The sequence below is a fragment of the Styela clava genome, chromosome 3 (assembly GCF_964204865.1).
Source record: "Styela clava chromosome 3, kaStyClav1.hap1.2, whole genome shotgun sequence".
In the NCBI taxonomy this organism is placed as follows: Eukaryota; Metazoa; Chordata; class Ascidiacea; order Stolidobranchia; family Styelidae; genus Styela; species Styela clava.
Genome location: NC_135252.1, coordinates 4836717 through 4857921, shown reverse-complemented (window position 1 = coordinate 4857921; position 21205 = coordinate 4836717). Strand labels below are relative to the sequence as shown.

Sequence of the window (21205 nt, the reverse complement as noted above, 5' to 3'; positions counted from 1 at the left end):
TTCCATATATTTCATATAGCAAGCGTCACGGGGCAACCGAGGCTATTTGAAATTGCTTAGAAGCGGCATTTTGATTTAATATCGCACAGTCTGCCAGGTCGTATTGTAGTAGAAAGGTAGCTTTAGAAAAATGAAGAAAACAGTGCTGTATAATAATATTGGTTGAACTGTACATTGACATAATTTAAAAAGAGATTATCAAAACTGAAATTGAGTGTCTTAGTCGTCTTTTCTGTATGTTTCAGGGGATGGGTGGTTTGGCAAAGCTTATGTTACGCAGTTTTCCCGACAAACGCAACGCGGAAACACCACAAGGTGCGCAATTTTTTATTTTGAAGACGTCAACGCACACAAAAAACGAATCCCATAGAGCCCACAGAAATTTTTGGAATAAATATAAGTCATAGCCTTCTAGCGATAAATACAATCTTTAAGCACTGAAAATTTCTAATTAAAGAAAAAAGGAGATTTTTCATAACAACAAGAAGAAAACGAGAATATCTGTCAGAGACCGAAAACTTATCGATCGAAAGTTGGGGGATCCCCCAAAACAGCGCTCTTACTCCATAGTGACACCTTGTGTCCCATCACTAATTAATTAATAACTCGCTAATTATACCACATAATTCGCCCAAAATCAATAGGCTTCTGGTCCGAGATAAGATGAATGCACATGCAAAATCTGGAGCAGATTCAATCTCGTTTTCGTGAGATATCGCGTGCATCTAACAGACAAGCAGACATACAGACAAACATACAGACAGACAGACAAATACCTATCAACATACTTACCGATTAAAATCGATAAGTAATAAATGCGGACAACAAGACAAGAACAACATACATAACATTTCGTGTCCGATGGCGAACATTTTAACATTTCATTCAAATTGATATTTTAAAGCACAGTTTATCAAAGAATTCTGTTAATTGAACTACTGAATTACGCATCAGTGCAGGATCATTCCGTATTTTCAAAAGTAGATGAAAATGCTATAGTGTGTCAACTTATAAAAGGGTGACATTTTATTATCAGTGCTTAGGTTAATAGTTATTTCTAGCCTAAATTCACTTGTAAAAATCTGGCACATCTAAATAAGAAAGGAAAATGATAAATGCTCTGATAAGTTTTCTGACTGTAGTCATCCTTTTATGTTCATGGGCCATGCCGGAGCGTAAAAATGATGAAAGTGAGGAGAAAGGTATTCTTTTTATTAATCAACCGGATTTATAAATGTATATCGTCATATCTATCGTTTTTTCTGGTCAAGAATCCTATAACAAATATTGCAACATATTTGTTGTAATTCAGCAACAAATTATTCAATAATTCTCTAACCGCAGTGGAAATTATTCCAAAATAGGCCATATTAAAAAAAAAAGTTCAGCTTCAAGTTCATAAATAAAATGTTCTGACTGTTCACAGCTTCAGCATATTTTGTCGTTGGTTCAATCGTCACGTTTGCTGTTGTCATGGAAATCATGAAACAATGGATGGAGGGTGGAATTAAAGACACTATGACGAAAACACAGGTAGCTCAAATTTAAAAGATTTGTAATGTTATGCTGTTGCTCATAGCAACTGCCTGGCTGTAAATAATATTATCATTTTTCCAACCAAGGGATATCATAAATTAGGTCACAACGTTGTGAAATTCTTCATTCCCTACAAAGTATCGCTAAGTTTGAGCCATCGAAATTTGTTGTCGTAACAGCGTTTTGATCTTTCAACCTGACCAATATAGACCTCGTGTGTGAAACACCTTGCTTGTAATAATACATAATATTCCTATTAGTTCTTTAAAAATGTTTATATATATAACTCTTTTTATACTGATTCTTACCCTACTAAAATTTTAATGGGAGAATCTTGTAATACGTTTTCATAATTCCTGCTTATATTTAACCCATATTCATAGCTTTCGATGGTTTGTTTCAATAACACGATGAAATAAAGATAACATAAAGTAAGATCATTCAATTTATTTTATGGCAGACTCACTTACAAAACCAAACTTCTGGACTGAACAAAGATATCAAACATAGTAAAATGACAACAAAGGAATAAACTCAGAGAAGACTGAGATGAAAATACGATTGAGAAAAACTAGTACAATATTGAATAAAAAGTGATTAGGACATAAAAGAAATTGGAAAAGATATAAATTTGAAACCAAACGACTGACATTAGTCGAGTGCAAAGTTTGTTTTAAAATCTAACCTTATTAGAGAATGATTCATGCTTAAAAATTTTAATAAAAAATAGAAGAGTTGTAATATGATAAAATGTAAATATTACAATATATTAAACTGGTGTGATGAGAGGTAAATTGTTTCTATGACAATGTTTTCATTGAAAAATCCAATTTTGAAATTGCATAGTGCTTTCACTGGCGGTTCATCATTTTCAATGACGTATAGTATATAAATTAATATTTTTTACTCTTTATTTGTTTACATTTTTATATTTGTTTCAACGCGGTACATATTATTGAATTCAACATACACGCAGGCCCTTGTGTTTCAAATTAGTTGGCCACAAAGATTTTCCCACAACAGTATATATATATACTGCTTTTGGTACAAAGGGTGATATTAAATTCGTGAAATCATATAAGTCAAGATAAAAGTATTGTAAAGGATGTTCAGCTAATGTAGGTTTACAGAATACATTATATAATAATACATTTTATCAACATTTACCAACGCCTTCAGTAAATACAATAAAGAATATATGTGGACATTGACAAGGAATCACCGACACGTTTCTCTGTGTCTCTATGAGACATCCTATACACAAACAACCTCTCCACGTTTGCTTTGATTTTGAGCTGATTCAATATTGCATGATTCTAGACACCCATTTGGGTGTTTGCATCCATTGTGGTTGTCACTGTTGATACTCCGTCTGGTTGTTTATTCCAGACAGGGCAGCATTTGAATATCTTTCTTAGAAACTTGAAAGTATGCCGCCTCATCTTTGTGGAACTGATGTTGTAGAACACGGGATTCATACATTCTGAAAATCTCAGACAGAAATACTGAATCAAGCCAAACCAGTAGTCAGCAACTGGATCCGTTGGGAAGAGAGACCAGATTTCGTATGCTGAAAATATAATAAAAACTATCAATTTATTGACTGATCAATCGCTGATTAAATGGTATCCCTTTGACCAAATTTATTGGCATTAGGTCAAACATTTGGTTTAAAAATGGAGCAGTTTCTTGGTTTGTATTATGCCTATACAACTCCGAGGAAAATATGAAATATCAGTCAGACTACACAGAATCGGAAATAAAACGGAATTAATCCACAATGAAACACTACTCACTAACAAATGGTACGTAGCCGAAGAGGAACGAAACAACGATGAGTATGAGCTGTAACACAGCTTGTTTTTCCTTTTGTATCCTCTTCTTTGATGCTTCATCGTTCGTAATCACTGACGCCTTTGTATGGTTATGCACTGATTTACCGATGAGTACAGAAACAACGATGACAACCAACATTGGCAGAAGGAGAAATATTGAATATGCAGTAATCGAGAATGTTTTGTACTGGGGCAGTCTGTGAGCAGTAAAAAAATCAATATCATCATGTATGGGTCAAAAGGCTAGAATGACAAATGAAATGATATATATTGAGCGTTTGGGAGTCAAATTTAATTAAGTAAGTTTATGAACTTGGTAATCTGGGAAGTACATCTTGTATATATATAATGGAAGTTACAATTTCACTGATACTAACTTTTCATCATATAAATTTGAGGAATACAGATTTTATTGCAAGTAAATTTTTTTAAATTATTTGAGAACAGCAATTGTGCTGTTCAGCTTTTGCTGATAGAAAAAATGCGACTATTACATATTACCACACTGGTTCGGAATTATAATACCTACGCAATATTCTGTGCAGGAGAGAGTCGCTGTTTTTCACTGTACAACACAGGACAGCCATAAACAGGACTATCAAACCTTTAACTTACGTTTCAAGTAATAAAGTACACGCCGGCCATTTTGCATTTGGTTCTCCACTGTTTCTATCCCTTATCTGTCCGGGAATCGCACCAGTAAAAATCCATAACGGTACAAAACCACACATGAAAGCAATAAACCATGTGATTGCAATCCAAATCTAAATAAAACAGTCATTCAATAATGAAATATTTTCTTGTTAAATATTATTGCAAATCTCACAACGTATAAACTCTCCAATGCCAAAATTAATTTCCAATAAAAAAAGCAATAAGAGCAAAAAATTACCTTTCCAGATCTCTTAGAGATATTTTTAAAGATACCAGGATGTTGAACAGAAATATAGCGGAGTACAGCAAAGTTGAGGATGTGCATTGAAGTAGAGAACGATGTCATTAAATCCATGGCCCAAAATAGCTGTTCACATAAAAATGAATCTTTTGATCAAAGACAAAATATTACTAGCTTTTGAGTAAATTGATATCAAGTCAATCTTGAACATATAGTTGTTTGCAAACATGGATTAAATAGGAAAGTCATTTATGATTCGGTCATAGATTTAATATAAATCCCACAATATATAATCCAGTCTACAAGAAAACGTATAATATTGAGCAAAGTAGGAAATTTATTTTGAATAGGGTCATTAAATATATGAATATAAAGTTACGTAAAAGTTACAGAACAGTGAAAAATTATGTTTTCTACTTTGTAGGATACTCACCTTGCAGAAAAAGTTTGGGGGCATCCAAACGTCAAAACCCAAGGTTCTTCGGTACCAGAAGAGAGGACTGATTAGCGCTGACATTAAGTCAGACGAACAGAGAGAGACGATAAAGTACATGAAGATATTCCTAGATTTATAAATAGAGTTCTGAGAATATTTGTTTTATGCAGAAAGTAGTAAAATCATTTATTATCCTACTTATAAAAATATATCACGTTGGATACAATTACTTTAAATTTTACATATATCGATATATGTCTTTTGCAGGTCAACCGACATACCTATCTCATCGTGATAAATTTCGATAAAACTTATTGCTGATAATGTTTATATTAAATCACTATATTTTAGTCGTGACTTGAATAATAAATGGGCTTTTTGCTTTACTCTCTGTGCTTTCCCGACGGAACATATCACGTGAGCTATTTTTGGATTGTCTGGTCGGTGTCTTTGAGTATATGACAAGAATTGGTTTCATATTTTCATGTCGCGTTTTAGCCATTTTATTATGTCAGACGACTGTTTCAAAACAGGAAAGCAATATTTGATGGCCAGGTGGCAACCATGTTGGCAAATTTGGTAATATTAAAATCACTCTCTTCAACTTCAAAGTCACTAATTATAGTTTTGTCTACACCAAGGGTGTCCATACTGTGGCCCGCCTGGCTGTTTTTTGCGGCCCGCCCAATAAATTTTGTAAGCAGGCTTTTCAATTTTTTACTATGTTATAAATAGGCTTAGGTATGTTTCGTGGTTTTGGTGTGAATATTCCCGCCATCTATCTACATCCGGATGCCGATTCTTATTATTTACGTATTATGTATCAAGTCTTGCGCCCTGGTGGACATCGACGTTCGTTTTTTTTCGCAGAACTGTGCGTTCTGTTCGACGATCTCGAGAGATGTTGTGCGATCATAGGCGACAAACGCTGAGCGCAATAATAGGAATGAATTTGGAACCTGAATTTTCGAACTAGTTTCATTCTGATTGCTTTTTTCGTATAGGCTTTGATCGTCTTCATCGCCAACGTAAAATAAATAGTCAACAATAATCTTTGCTGCTGGCTCCGGGACTCGTTTTTCTTTTATGTTTGTATTTTTGTCTATGTTATGTTTGCGTTAAATAAAATGCCGGAAATATCGTCACTGCGTATCCGTCAATAATTCTGTTAAAATTGACTTAATGACAATTCTACATATTCAAATGAGTATATACGGTATGTTCGTCCAAAAGTTATTGTAATGTTTTTTTTTCATTCAATACTTGTATTGATGTTTCAAATTTCACGAAACGGCCCACTAAAACTTGATGTTCCCGCGACATTGGCGCACATTACGCTCATTGAGACTATATCATAGCCACTGAAAATAAATAAATAATTAAACACCATGACTCAAATATAAGACTCAATTTTTACGTCTTTGTTTATTAGTACCTCTGTGCAGATTATCGTGTGGTCGCCATAAATTCACAAGTGCGTTGTGTAATGATTGATTTTGAGAATTCAGCGGCCCGCGAGTGTCATGTCCACGCCTTGTGTTACCATATACATATTCGAATATTAAACTGCTATTTTAATATTCGACTTCATATTCGAATATTTCGCCAGCACTAATGAGTAACCATGCAGTAAATAATTATCAACGTGATTTATTTTATGTTAATAATCTTGCCTTTTATGTATTATATAAATTCTAACGAAATCAGGACTTGGTTGGTATTAAAGTTTGGTACAAACGTTTGCGGCCCGCAACGAATTTCCTTATGTGAAAGTGGCCCGCGAGATGAAAAAGGTTGAGCAGGCCTGGTCTACACCAAAGATCTTGATTCAATAGAAACGGATTCAAACTATAGACCAGTGGTTCTTAAAATGGGGGGGGGGGGGGCTTTGTGGGCGTGGGCAGCTCTCAGTGCAATAGCAAGGTATAGCGTGAATTTTTCATGGGTCCAAGGGTCGGGAAAACGTCTACATGGGTAATTAATACCTGTTAGCAAATGAACTGCTTTCTTGAAAGTTTGTAGGATTTTCCAAAGGGAGACGCGGCTTAAAAAGACCAAGAACCACTGCTCTAGACTGTGGCTATAGATACCTGTAAAACTATTGATCGTATTCTTCTTCCGCGTTATTTGTTCATTATCAATTCATATAGGATAACTTCCTCCATTTCAATATTGAATAATATTACTATATATTCCCAGTACCGTATCTGTTGATTGTTTGTTATTAACTTGAAACAATGGATACTTTGCGATACGCGATTTACATACAAACTTTTAATGACTCAAAAGTATTTTGTATGCTGGTTTGTAAATATTTCAAAGAAGTAATAATTAAGTTATCTGGAAATATTGAGAAATCCAGGTTTTTTTCATACCAACTCATTCTTTTAAATATAAAATATATTATTTTATAATCTGTTATAACAGTATTATATTCATATGTATTTGTCGTTTAGTAACCATTTTTTAATTAAATTTTTTTTATATACGGATGGCAGATGGGGTACTTGTCACGAAGGAGCTTGAATATTTCTATATAAATGTATACATACGTATAGTCAAGATATGTTTTCCGTACAGTTGCTGCTAAAAAATCTCTTATAACAAATAACTTACCTCAGACTAGCCGTGGTTTCAATCACAGTGATAGTCAAGCTGTTTAGTAGAATTCCAATGATCATGAATAGGAAAATGACAACTCCTGAAAATATCGTGACGCCATCAGTGAAAGGCCTTTGATAGGATCTGGATAATGAATAAATGTGTTATAGAACGGGTGTGCGACCTTCAATACAGGAGGGCCACATTCAAATAACTGGGAGAACCCGCGGACCGCACCTTTATTTAACATAGGCTTTAAAGTAGTTGCGAGCACAAAAATTTTGGGTGTTGATCTTATGATATGCCGCGTTCGCTTCGCACAAGTTAGCTCATATGGCATTGTAACGTATTGGGCCCACGTACCAGATTAAAATAATTAAATTAAAAACTCGTTCCGCGAGTCGCACACAATTCAAATTGACACTTCTCCGCGGGCCGCACAACTTTTCCTTGTGTGCTGCATTCGGTTTTCTGAGGAACTATTTATTCTAAAGTTACAGCTAATTGAATGAGGCATAGAACATATTTTTTCATCGTTTTCGCAGAGCAGATGTCTACACAATAAAGCTATTTTTATGTGTGCAATGTCGAGTCTAACATTTCAAAATTGCTTGAAATATAATACCGGAAACGTCGCTGATCTGAATTGCCTTCATGCAATGCCGTTTATGTAATACGTAGAATCGTAGATAATAATAAGATCTTATACGACAAATTTCGAAGTCGAATAATTAAAGTTAATCTTACACAGATCCAAACCCAAAATATCTGTTTTGTTCAAAAATGTCCACATTTATGTGGCTGAAAGTTTCCACTAATTAAGTCTTTACTTTTATAATAGGTAGGAGGATTTTGAATGCTTCAATTATTTTCAATTAATAGGTTCGCGTAAAGGTCAGTGTTGAAACAACCATTTTTAAACTACCGGAATAATTGGCACCGAAATGACTTGCGTACGTCTTATACTGCGTTGTGTTTTTTAGAATATTTTATTATTTTTGATTAAAACAGAAACCTAATACATATTGCATATTTTCCTCCAATGGACAGCAAAATATGCCATGTAAGGTCATTCGCGGAGCATTTTGAATCAGTCAAACTTTTGTAACGAGTTAGGACCCAATTACCATAAAACTTGGAAGTTCTAAAATTATCAATAAATTGTGAATTGCACTTCAATTTGTACAGTTTGTATATTACTGGTTCATATTCTATACTCACGAAACAATACAATTTTGCGAAATATTAAGAAATTTGTGAAAAGTTTTTTTACGGAAAAGATGGATACTCACGCTACTGTGGTGAAATCAACCGGCCCAAATGCAGACGTTGTTCCCTCCGTTGAATTCATCCACATTGTTTCCAACTTACTAATTGGTGAAGAAACAATAGTTTCAAATTCAAGCTTATAGTATAGCTAAAAACTATTCAGACTAAATAAAAATTATCATAGAAATGATAATGGCTGTGTATATTATTTAAAAAAAATCTTAGCAAAATTGCAGATTTGTAACATTGCTATAGCCTTGCTATTAGATTTGATTTCGTCGCGGCAAAAAAGCTCAACTCAATTTAGTCTGGCTTAGACATTCACTAGAATGATACAACTGTTTTTTAGCGAATTTTGAATTTTAGCATTACAACAAAGGCATATCGCGTGCTTAATATTTTTGTAAACTTCAATTTTGAAAGAAAATTAGCTCTCGAACGCTACGAGGACGCAAACTGCTAAAATTAGTATATTCAATATTCGTGACATAAGGAATTAACATGCTAGGGACCGAGTATAGATGTTTCCAAAAACAATCAAATATACCTGACAATATTCTATATAACTATATGGTTTATACGACCAAAGCTCGTTCGTGAGGTTCCGGTTAATGAATCGGGAGTATTTTTAATATAATATTCCAGATGGTACAGACGTACACTTGAAATAACAAATTGTCTCACGAATATAAGACAATAGCATGAGATAATTACCTAGGCATTAAATCATCATCCTACATTTAAATCATTGAAATGGGCCTAATTAATTTATTAAGGTTTTGCACGAATCTGAGAGTACAAAACACACTAATTATGTGCATAAATCCGGACTTTAAAATCTATGCCGATCTGCTCACATCCCAGCACGGCTTTGATGATTTAATTTAATGAAATTGGCTAATAAACAAATCGTTAAAATCAGAGCACATAGCCATCAAATTAGAGAATGAAGTATGTTTAAACTAATGATCCTTTTTAACATCACTGGGCAACTACTTGCTGAATTCAGTTATATTTTCTCGTCCCCCTCTTGGTTTTGGGTAAATATCAAGCATTTATTGGGAGTATTCGAAATATGCATTGCGCTTTTTCAACTTGTCATCTAGTAATATACCGCGATTTTAGTCCAAAGTTAATATTATTTTGCAATTGCTCCGCATTAATTAGGAGCTAGAAACTAACCATTTCAAAATGCTATTTACTAATTTGAAAGAACAGTGAGTAATATTTCATTGCTAGATTACCAAATCAGGTGAACTTCTAAGCTAAGCGAAAAACCGACACACTCAAATGAGTGAATGACTTTCCAACAATTCAACCGTATACATGCGCCACAACACACTCTTCAACAATGATATTGTGTTGTGTTTATATCTTTTATAGCAAACCGGGACCTTTAGTTAATTTTAAAGCGCTTAAAACGAATTGAAAATAACGTACGTTGTTTGTGCTGCTTAATATGAATGATTTACAAAATTAATGGGTACTTATAGATTACTGTCAAAGAGATTATTATCGATCATTGTTTTTAATACACATTTGTCTTCCCCGTGTCACTCCATAAGAAGTAACGCATGTGTCATGTTTCATTGGTTGAAAGTATTCAATTCGGTTGTTTAAGAATTTCCCACTTAACTTTTTGATCATGCATCAACTCTCAACCTGAAAGATTTTCAATCTCTATGCCTGGAAAGATCTCATCTGTTCAATGCCAATGTGACCCATGTCGTAACTTTATTCTTGGGTGAATTTTCTCGCTTCTATATATATATCTATGTTTGAAACGAATGTGCAAAGCTCTTCATAAAATATAACAATGGCTCGCCTTTAATGTGTATTACAGCAATTAACTTGTCTTGTCGTGCTTTGTAAATTCTGCACATCGCTGTAATATGCGATAATTGCTAAATACTAAAAACAAATATGCAGGTTTACATATATTTATCAACAACGGTTCAGTGTTGTTTCTCATATTAAATATTAAGTACTGCGTACTGATTACAAATCTATTATCTTTTATAAAGCGATTGTTTTAAAATATTAAATACTTTATTTATTATTTACAATTGGGAATAAAATATAAAGTAAATTTTGTGGCATTTGAAAGTAAATTGAATTTCAGAAAAAAAAACTATTATTTGCTTCTTTCAAGCACGGGACATGGTCTGAAACAGTGGATAACATAGCAACAGAAAACATGGAAACGTATTTAATTTTTTAGATGATTAAACCAAATGCATTTAAAATGTTCTCCATACAACATTTCAATTCTGTGTCTATTAAATTACTATAGCATATTACATAGCATTTCCAAGCTCTTCCAACTAAGGGCGCATCAAAGAAATAACCAAAAATTTGGGTAGCGCTAATATACGAAAATTATCCATTTGATTGAAATTAAAGATAATACGAAAAAAGTAATTTTTTTTTTCAATTAATGACTCAATGAAGCCTTTCTTTCTGAATATCACTCCTACAGAAATGCAATTGACAATCATATATATGATATACAACCAACAATGAGGCAATCGTGTATATAAATTTTCATTGAATTTGCCTAGTTAACTTCGAAAAATATCAACCTTTTTAAGGAGAAAAGCTTCATAGAAATACTACCAAAAGCGATGAAAATTATCGATTGAAATACTGATAAAAGCAAATACTATTATACTGAATTTTCTGTAGTATGTATACATCGAAGCTTGTTATATGCATAATAACATTATGATAATCACATCAATTAAAGCACACCTGTCTTTCCAATCATCAAACAGCGTATGAGAGTGACGGACCGATAATATTACACGAAAAATAATCTTTCAGAATACAAAGAGACCACCATGTTTTATTTATTATGCATGTGTATATGTGAGTTTGATATCTATACACAAATAATCATTCCTATTTGAAACATTATCGCAATTTGATTAAAGTAATTACAATATTACAATCTATAACAGTATTATGCAGTCGGGGATTAACGCTGTAAAATATTGTAACAACAATATGTCGCAATTTAATCAGTACTTGTACTTCAATCATGTTTTCTATGTATCGTTAAAATTATCGACTTTAAAATGGTACGTAAATTTGACAAAGCCATGTCTAATATTTGTGTGTAATGTATAAAAAGTGACTTTCACAAAAAAACGTAAAATATAATTGTTTGATGGAGAATTACATACGTTTTTACGAGCAAACAATAAAACACAACTTTCATCGTACATAGTGTAACCTAGATTCTATACAATACAGATAGTCATATAGCAAATAGTGACATAGTTATGTTATGATGACTTCCTTCCCTTAATGAATTAAAAACAATAGCCATAATGTGATATTGCATGCATATTTCATCGATGTTATATGCCATGAAGATTTTATATTAGAATGACGGGGTTGTTTATTTGTGACCTGTCATATTTTTACTTAAGTCTATTTGTGGTGCATAATGCACCAGAGGTCGTAACTCTCTTGTCTGTACTCTGTCAAATAACAGTTCGGTATTTAGGCCATTACTTGAAAACAAACTTCCCACGGTCCATGCGAGGAAGACCTACAATTTTTACAAAGCGATACATTATTTTGAACACGAATGATGTAAGTATCTGATGATTGTCAATTTTTTTTACCAAAGACACGCAAGGGCAAGTCTTTGTATAAAACATAAATGCGAACGAACATGCGGAACAAAGTGAAGGCCGTGTACTAAGAGTTTGGCATTGTCTCAAAGTATGCTTTAATTTACACGACATAATGACAGAAGTTCATTCGATTTGTTTCGTACAAATCAATTTTACGTTACAGATTATTGGATAAAACGTTTCATTTATCTTCAGTTTGAAAATGTAAGATATGTAACTATGCCAAATAGGAACCACAAGACGATATCAATCAGACAAAATCAACCTTTCTAAATTGCATTTTAGCGTCCAAATCCAATAAAACATTTTTCAAGTGATTGATTTTAAAATCAATCTATCTTTTTTTATTTTAATTTGAATGAAGCAAGTAGTACCTTATACGTCAGAAACTGGATTTTATGCATTTATAATTGCACTCATTGTCAGTTTCGTTATTTTTAATACAATTTCATTTTTCTTCAGGATTATAAGTTGGAAATAAAACATATATATAGATTACAAAGCCACGGATTACAACTTTATCTGTCATTTACTCGACTTTGGATTTTCTCCTCAAATTTGTTTCCAGGCTACGGCAATTTCTTTCCTACCTCTACCTTAACTAATTGGTCTCATTTTTCCTCGCTGTTATTATATTCTTGTGAGTAAATCGTCACCATTGTGAATTACGTATAAATTTGGAAAGTACTTCAGCTGCCTATTATAGATATCGGTAAGTTTGCGCTGGTTCACTTCCGCACATGACGCCGTGCGATAAGCGTCATATTTTCATATACGCACACGCGCATTTACATATTTGACTTCCTGCGAATAAAAATAGACGCACCCTAGCATCTAATAAAATTTTGCGTTTTATAAACTACAAATACACAACCTAATTATTAGTTGTGGCATCATGTTTAGTCACCCAGAATTTACTAGTCAAATTGAAAATGTGTACCTGTCGTGTAAAGACTTTATAGACTTAATTTGTGGCAAATTTATTGCATCGACAGCGTATGGCAGGAAATGGTGAATGTTTCAAATGAATGGGACCTGCATTTCATACCCTCTGCGGCGTGGTTATCTGAACAAGCCATAGTTTAAAATACTTTAAATCGTTATTTATGATTTCATGATGCTCAAATAAAAACTTATCTGCAATCAAATATATTTTGTAGATACTTTATCTGCACCGCATTAAAAAAGTATCTAAATTAACATCAATTAAAATCCATGGATCTGGATTTACAAAATACATACAAATACGTTATTTCTAATTCATAGCTGAGACTGGGTCGACGTTAAATAAATAGTGTTTAGTGAAAATCCGTCACTGACATGAATTCACTGGCATGAATCTTACAGTATTACTCATATTTTGACATGAAGCAATTGACGTTATTGCTCGTGTCAACTCAAAAGTTTCGACGTATAGCGACGCATTTCACGATATGATCCACTTCACGAAAAATCCAATTTTGCATATTGAAATATTCGGCAATGTAGAAAAAAATTGTATAAATAGGCGCCTTTGTGGCAATGCTTGCAAACTACTAGCACGCAGGGGCGTAATCAGGATTTAAAAGGGGGGGGGGGGATCGGATTCGAAAATCCTCGTGTAACAACTTCTAAAACGATCCCGATTACGCCACTCGTTAAAACAGCAATTTTTTTCAGTGGATAACGATTTTTCTGTTGCGTTAACTATACAAACCATGTCCGATGCCAACATTTGAAATGTCTTAGGGTATTAATTTGAGTGTGTTTAGCATAACTCGCCTTTGCGTCAACTCACGGTAAAATAAAGCATTACTGCTCTAAAATACTATAGCAATCTGCGGACATAAAATACGCCATCGACTGCCAGATCATAAATAGATTTGGTTCGGATTTTTCGCAACTCGCAACCCTTTCCCCCTGGATACGCCCCTGCTGGCGCGCCTTCATAGAAACCATTGGGTCATGACCTCTTCTCGCGCCTCACAACGTCTTAGAGTCTCCTTTTGTTACTATAGCGTCACATTGTTGCTAGCTTCGTTTACTTTATTTAGGAATACACTTTCATTGTGACGCAACACAAAATCTGCAATCTATATTTGTAATCTTCTGCACTAACGTTAAAATCAAGCGCGTAACAATGCTAAGGCAACACGCGTCGTGGCATGAATATAGGGGATGTACGTTTAAAAATTCCGAAATAATAATAATATTCCGAATTAATTCACTCAATAATATACAATATACATCAACTGAAAGCCATTTTAATGTGCAGAAACATTGCAGTGTTCCGCTCACAACTATTTTTTTTTGTTGATTTTACCTTATGCAGGATTTCAACAATATTTTTACAAAAATTTCTTTCTTTCTAAAATGTGAATGAAAATCAGTTCACATAACCTCATATTATTATTATCTATTCCCAGATTTTTCATTTGTGTCTGTGCTGAGCTGATATCTTTATTTAAACTAATGGTTGGAATTCCTCAATCACAAAATCTTCAAGAATACGCTTGAAATATAACTGGCCAACAGTTTTCATTCTTAGCCGCGTCATTCTGACTGTATAGTATGTGATTCTGATAATTATCCCTCGGACTTGTTACGTCACGAAATTTAATCCTTAAATAGCAATAACAAAAACCGCACTAATGGTAGGCTACCTTAGCATTTGTTCGTGAATCTCTCTTTTTCTCGTTTTGTATTCTACCGTTTGATCTAAACTCAAAAACTAAATTTAACTTTAATGTTAGAAAATGATGGAAAAGTAATTCTTTTCGGTATCCAGATTTGCATATTTCATAGTGATACTCATAAAACAATTTCGACGCGATTGCGGATATGCAATACAGTTACTGCAAAAGTGAAACATACATGTTACTTTAAGCAGTACGCTTTGTTTTGAAATTTTTGAATGACTCTACATGCAAATACGTAAAAGCATTTGAGAGAGACTATTTTTGAATACTATATTTTTCATTTAAATGATATATATATATGTGATACTTATATGGGTATATATGCGATGGGTTAGATGATCGTAGGAATTGAAATATCAGCACTTGTTGAACAGAAATAACAGTACGCTCTCGGCCACCTTTATCCTGAAACTAGCAATGGCAAATGCCATTTCATTTCCCGTATAACAGACGACGGCGACAAAGATTATCGTTGTACGCAAAAACCAGTGTTCAAGATTTCAACAAAACAATATCATTAGCCCCAGGCATGGACGGCTATACCTATTGCCAGAACCGGATTATTTGTTTTCTTGAAAAATAAGAAAACACACTTTTCCCCGAATCTCCACACCAACGTTCGCGCTACTACAATGTCTTCACGAGTAAACGTCTTTATTTCAAAGATTTATTTCGATTGACGGCGACGCAATTAAACTTATATTTCTTTGAACTCAAATTTGTGCTCAAAGTACGCATTATAAACGCGCACGTAACGTAGGCCAATTTTTCTGGACATTGCGTAAAAAGTACGTCGGCTCATTTTTTGCCTGAAAATTAATTTAAAATAACGTAACGTAAAACGTTTACGCAAAATAGTTAGAAGTTATACTAATCTGCTATACTAATGCAATATCATAGTCTAGTCAGATTTAAAAAAATCCGACACATGAAGTTCTATTCAGAGTGTAATTTTCAACTTCTGATGAATTGTAATATATCCCTCGTGTATGTTTACAACTTACAAAATGTATTCAAAACAAAATGTGTATGAATAATTCATTAAAGTTGAAGGTGGATTTGAAAAATTTTATATAGTTTCAATTGTGATTCCAGTTATTGAAATTTACTACACAATCTTATATCGAGTGTGTTCAATCTAAAGAACGACCAACTTGAAATTTTCAAAAGTATTGGGTTATTTAGCATAATTACAAATAACCGAGTTTTATTATAAGTGACTGATTTTGGATATTTTGTTGTCTCCAATTGTTTGAGATTGGAAACTAATTTGGTGGAAAATTGATTCATGTTAGTAAACGAGCCCTCGCTGCGTGAATGATCAAATGATCAATGAATGTTGTAAATATTTGATAATATTCATGGTGATATCATTGTAACAAACTAGAATTGTTATTTCCATTTCTGCACAACCAACCCTTACCTATATTATGCCATTCATTCATTTCTGCACCGCACATGGTAATACTTACCAAAACGTAACATTGTCTTCAATGTCCGGATGTAGTTGATTGATGAATTCGTAATCGTGTAACGGCGATACGAAGTCGAGTGAACCTCATATTCGGATCCAAAACATTTCCAAATCTGACTTCCGCAGACCCAAATATTTGCTCTAAAAACTTTGGCGTATAGGCAATCCCTATTTAACATAAGTCGAACTTTACCTACTCCAGTTAGGTTCACCAAAAGAGTGATTCTGGCTCCAAAGACAAAATATTAGAAACGAGCTAAATCCAGACTCCGATTACGAAACCTAATGGTGAACTACCATACGACGAAGAGACGCAAAATAGCAACGCAAGATAACCGGGGCATCGGCGAACGTGCTTACTGCGTTAGGCCACAAGTTATTTTTTTAAGAAATTTCAGGTTGGCGTAAGCACGGCTACTTGGAACGTGTAATAATCAGACAAGGATATTCAGGAAATCCATCTGCTGGGTATAAAAACAAAATTGCTGCCAATAATTCGTTTAAAATATGATTGCCAAGTCATTTTATTAGAACACAACATGTGAACGTTCAGTTTGAAAACAATCTATGAAAAATCTTCTATATTAGCTATTGGTTCTCCAGTTAGTCCCCTGACCTAACAGTACTGGTTTGGTTTGTACGACTAATTGTTTATATCCCACACTAATCTCTTGTGTAAATCTGTGTTTAGGTTAGCTTTTTAAGACGAAGTTGTAGACGTAGTAGAATGAGACATATAATATACTTGGTCGCGGGTATTTTATGGTATGGAAAACCCCTGTGAACAAACGATTGTTTTTCATTAGTAGACGAAACACGTTCATTTTCATGATATGAGTAAGCAATTAACCTCTCCCTGACTTCTTGTTATTGAAGTTGTATATTTCAGAAGCTAACCTGATGAAATTATCTTTTAAGAAATATAAATATAATGAAATTTGGAGGCGATTGGCAAGTGCTAACGTTCATGCTAAAAATGATTCAAAATCAAAAATATTCTAATCATAAAAATAGTCTTAAAGCACCTCCGGCAGGGTTTATGTATCTGTCTTAGACTGGTTTTTGATACTACACTGATGTTGTTTCTTTCACTTGTGAATTAGACCGATTTTCGCCCGAAACTTAAAACAACCTTTTTTGGCATTTTTATAAAATATTAATTGCAGCACAATCCTATATTTGACCTATTCATTGTATTTACAAAATTAATTTAAAAATGCTATATAAAGTAAAAAATTTATAATATATATGGTGGAATATGTTAGTGACATGCGCGTAACAGTATCTAAACTATTGTGAAAACTGTGCCGCCATCCACTCATAGGTTCAACTCCCTGTTTTCGAATATAACATATTGTGAATGCGGGTGTTGAGAGGCAACTTTGCACCAGAGGTATCTATAAAAGTACCCTAAAAGTTGCGTATTTTTTTAATGAAATCTGTTTTGTGTTTTTCAAATCTAAACAAACGATTATTTCATAGTTTGAGCACGAAAGGGTTATTTTTTCCTTACAATGCAGATCAAACGAAACTTGAAGGATATAAATTAACATTGAAGTTTTAAGTCCTGTCTCATTTGCATATACTCAGTGTGCGTTATGCGTCAATGTGTGTATTCATAACAACAGGTGGCAGTAGAAAACAACACAAATGTTTCAAACAATTTTTTCCTGAAATCTGTCGCGGTCAAAAGCAGGATTATCGACGGCGCCGTTGTGTTCATCTGAATGTGAGTATGCTATCGCGCGGACATTTTGTTTAACTCTTTCGTCGGGAGGACATGTGCATTTGTAAATTTGTAAACGTAAGCAGTAAAGGCCAAAAATAATACAATGAAGTAATATAGGTCCAAGAACTGAAAACGCTACTGCTATCCCTGCCGTTAAACCAGGATTCTCTGCCCAATTTAGAAATCCATATATAGCTGAGTTTACTCCCGCGGCATGTACTATCACAGTCATTACCGAGTACAGACAAGCAATGACAATGCCGTAAACAAAATGAAGCAGACGAATAGGAAATCCAGCGACGAACACATCGATTACGATCATTATGGCAACAACCAGATGCCGGTGAAAATTGAATGGATCCCTCCGATTTTCCGGTGATTCATTTTTCCACAATAGAGCCCAATATGTAATAACAACTATGAGTATCATGAGAGACGACATTGTCCAAATCATCCAGGTTAAGGTCCGTAAAAACTTGATAGCTCCTAAATATAGGACAGAAGTAATAACGTTATATATAAACAGGCATAGTATTTTCACGCTTATTTATAATACAACATAATTGCTTTTGTTGGAAGTGGCAAAATCAAATCAATAGTAAATTCAATACTTTTAGGACCTTTGTTAGTTTTTTGACGAAAGAAAAAATTATTACGCACTCGAATAAATGAAGTAATTGATATTGGATCAATAAATTTGAAGTGATTCAAGAGTCTTGCTGCACACTAACACAAATATATTTCTGTTGAATTGAATTGAATTGACTCTTGAATTACTTAGTTTAGTTATCTTTACTCTTGCTACAGCATCCTTGCATTATATGCATACGGATCCGCCGGCACAAAAGCATAGAAGAAGGATAAGTAGTTAGTCTCGCAGAAACCAAATCTTTAGCGCAAAATAAATTTGAATATCATCATTTTCAGTATATTTATATAGGTTCCATTACATTTGAACCCACGTACATTTGAACCCATGACAATTTCACCTGTATGCTATTGCACCTATGGAATTTTTTTTGTTTCACGGATAGTTAAACCCATACTAACCCTAACCCATGGGTTTTAGCACCCGCAGATAGATTGAACCCGTGGATATACGCATGGGTTCAAATGTACATGGGTTCAAATGTACGGTCACCATTTATATATATTGCTTTTCATTCACAATACCTGGCTGTCAAATACGCTCCAATCTATTGTTTCTGTTGGAACCTATCATAGTTGCAGTAAAATTACGTATCCATATATTTCATTTACTATGAATTATTAAGTAATCTAAACCAATATAGAATGATACTCTTACCAGATTCAGTTCGGTTTGATCTCTTGTTTTTGACGAGGCCAACAATTGACAGTCCACATGCGAGTGCGAAGTATATCGTAGCCATAACGTTCGACCATTGTGTTAGGTATTGATAACTTCTCTGCAGAGCACCAATATTGTAAATACCTCGAACAATCATATATGCAAGTAGCCATCCGAAAGAGTATAAAGTCATGAAGAGACGATACAAAAAGAATAGTGTGCGGTCGCTTCCCCACTGCAAAAAAATAATTCATATTTAGATAGTATAGAAAAACAGACGCGGCGTCGTTATCCCAATACGAGGCATTGGAAAAAAAACTCCGGGCAATGAAAATACAAAAAGTATAAAATATACTGAACATTTTAGACATTTGATAGTCTGTACCTGACACGGGCAAACTACGGCCCGTGGGGTAATTAAATCTAGCCCGCCTGATCTCGCCATAACCGAAATGGAAACTAATTTTGATGTTTTAGCTAAAAAATAACTCAAGGAATTTGTTAGAATTGCGATTAAATTTAGTTTTGGCACAAAGCTTATTGTTTTCCACTCTTGCTTTTGTAACACTGTAAATATTGTTCATAAAATGTTACCCTTACGTCACACTTACATGGCCCGCCAGTCTAGATGAGCAAAATTGGCCCCTGCTCTAAAAATCTTGCCCACCCCTGGTCTATACTATACAAGGGGGGGTTAAGATTTCGACTGAGTTGGGCAATGTATAATACACTAATATCTTTTATTATATAGTTTTACAAATCCTATTTATAATATTACAATTTAGTCGATTAAATTCACTACTGGTTAATGTTGTTAACACAAAACTTCAGCAAATTGATATTATTATTATAAATATCGGCGTCACACATAGCATCGGTAAAGGGACTAAAAATTCCTCAATCACGGGTATACTAAAATTATCGTTTTTATTCGTACTATAGTTACTGTCACCGAGTTAGACATGAAGCAGAAATTGTACTTTCATCAATCGTTATAAACTATATCTTACCTGTGATCTGAAAAATAGATTTTTCTCATCTTCTTTACATCGAAAACCAAAGTTCTTGAAAGTAAACTGCTGTGAGCAAATATTTTTCCCCATAATATCCAAAATACCAATTCTATTTCATACAGACATTGGACAACGATTACTGATGATATAAAAGTCAATTATGTTACTGCTAAATTCAACGTATATAGTTATTTATAAAATGGTTTACTTTCCCAAATTATAGATACTGATTGATCTTATTTATAGTTATAATAAATCACATTTGTTCACATATTCCAGTGATAATGTTCATTTCAACATGCCACTGTCTCAGTTTTGGTCAACAATCGATTGGTCAAATATAATTACCATGGAAGCTACTGTGAAAGTCTAGTAAAACTTTTAAACAGTACGCTTTTCTGATTAATCAGCGATGCTAATAATGTCCACGAACACAAAGCATGCAATGTAAACATGATTTAACCCAACGCGTAAACCAATCGACTATATAGGCTATCGCACCACCTACTTGAAATGCAGAATATACAATCTAATAGTTAGGAATGTGTATGGATGTATGTTCCAATCGCTATTTGACTCTTGCGTAGAAGACAGTTGGACAGCAATCCAGACAACGGGTTAGATATCAGTGCTGCTACATACTTAGCGTACTGCCTGCCAAGCAGGGGAACAATGTTTAATGTAAAACTTCTTCTCGTGGTTTCAGAAATCTTAGCTCAATGTACCCCGCAACTCAACAAGCATATGTTTCCCCAGGGCTGTAGATCTGTCTAAGGTAATTGATAT

At 33.9% G+C, this 21205-nt stretch overlaps 2 protein-coding genes across 2 annotated transcripts; both read right to left on the bottom strand.

Annotated features, from left to right (window-relative positions):
• Positions 1-1968: 1968 nt before the first annotated feature.
• Positions 1969-8756, bottom strand: LOC120343341 (growth hormone secretagogue receptor type 1-like). Its single transcript, XM_039412480.2, has 7 exons — positions 8596-8756; positions 7319-7447; positions 4700-4829; positions 4264-4392; positions 3987-4135; positions 3333-3568; positions 1969-3106 (listed from the first exon to the last, which is right to left on the bottom strand). Exons 1-7 carry the CDS (start codon positions 8658-8660, stop codon positions 2853-2855), a joined length of 1092 nt encoding a protein of 363 aa, XP_039268414.2. The 5' UTR covers positions 8661-8756; the 3' UTR covers positions 1969-2852.
• An 8229-nt stretch (positions 8757-16985) lies between these two features.
• LOC120343114 (protein rolling stone-like) lies at positions 16986-20593 on the bottom strand. Its single transcript, XM_039412227.2, has 3 exons — positions 20417-20593; positions 19404-19641; positions 16986-18583 (listed from the first exon to the last, which is right to left on the bottom strand). The coding sequence occupies exons 1-3, from the start codon at positions 20507-20509 to the stop codon at positions 18024-18026; spliced, it is 891 nt and encodes a 296-aa protein (XP_039268161.2). The 5' UTR covers positions 20510-20593; the 3' UTR covers positions 16986-18023.
• Positions 20594-21205: the final 612 nt, after the last annotated feature.

Bases quoted from the DNA above. Each gene is read 5' to 3' on its own strand.
- LOC120343341 (XM_039412480.2), bottom strand. From the start codon at position 8,660: ATGTGGATGAATTCAACGGAGGGAACAACGTCTGCATTTGGGCCGGTT. The intron at 4,136-4,263 runs GTAATTTTTTGC...TGTTTTATTTAG, and splicing joins TCTCTAAGAGATCTGGAAAG to ATTTGGATTGCAATCACATG. The intron at 3,107-3,332 runs GTGAGTAGTGTT...TTATATTTTCAG, and splicing joins CGGCTACGTACCATTTGTTA to CATACGAAATCTGGTCTCTC.
- LOC120343114 (XM_039412227.2), bottom strand. From the start codon at position 20,509: ATGGGGAAAAATATTTGCTCACAGCAGTTTACTTTCAAGAACTTTGGT. The intron at 19,642-20,416 runs GTAAGATATAGT...ATTTTTTTGCAG, and splicing joins ATCTATTTTTCAGATCACAG to TGGGGAAGCGACCGCACACT. The intron at 18,584-19,403 runs GTAAGAGTATCA...TCCTATATTTAG, and splicing joins ATCAAACCGAACTGAATCTG to GAGCTATCAAGTTTTTACGG.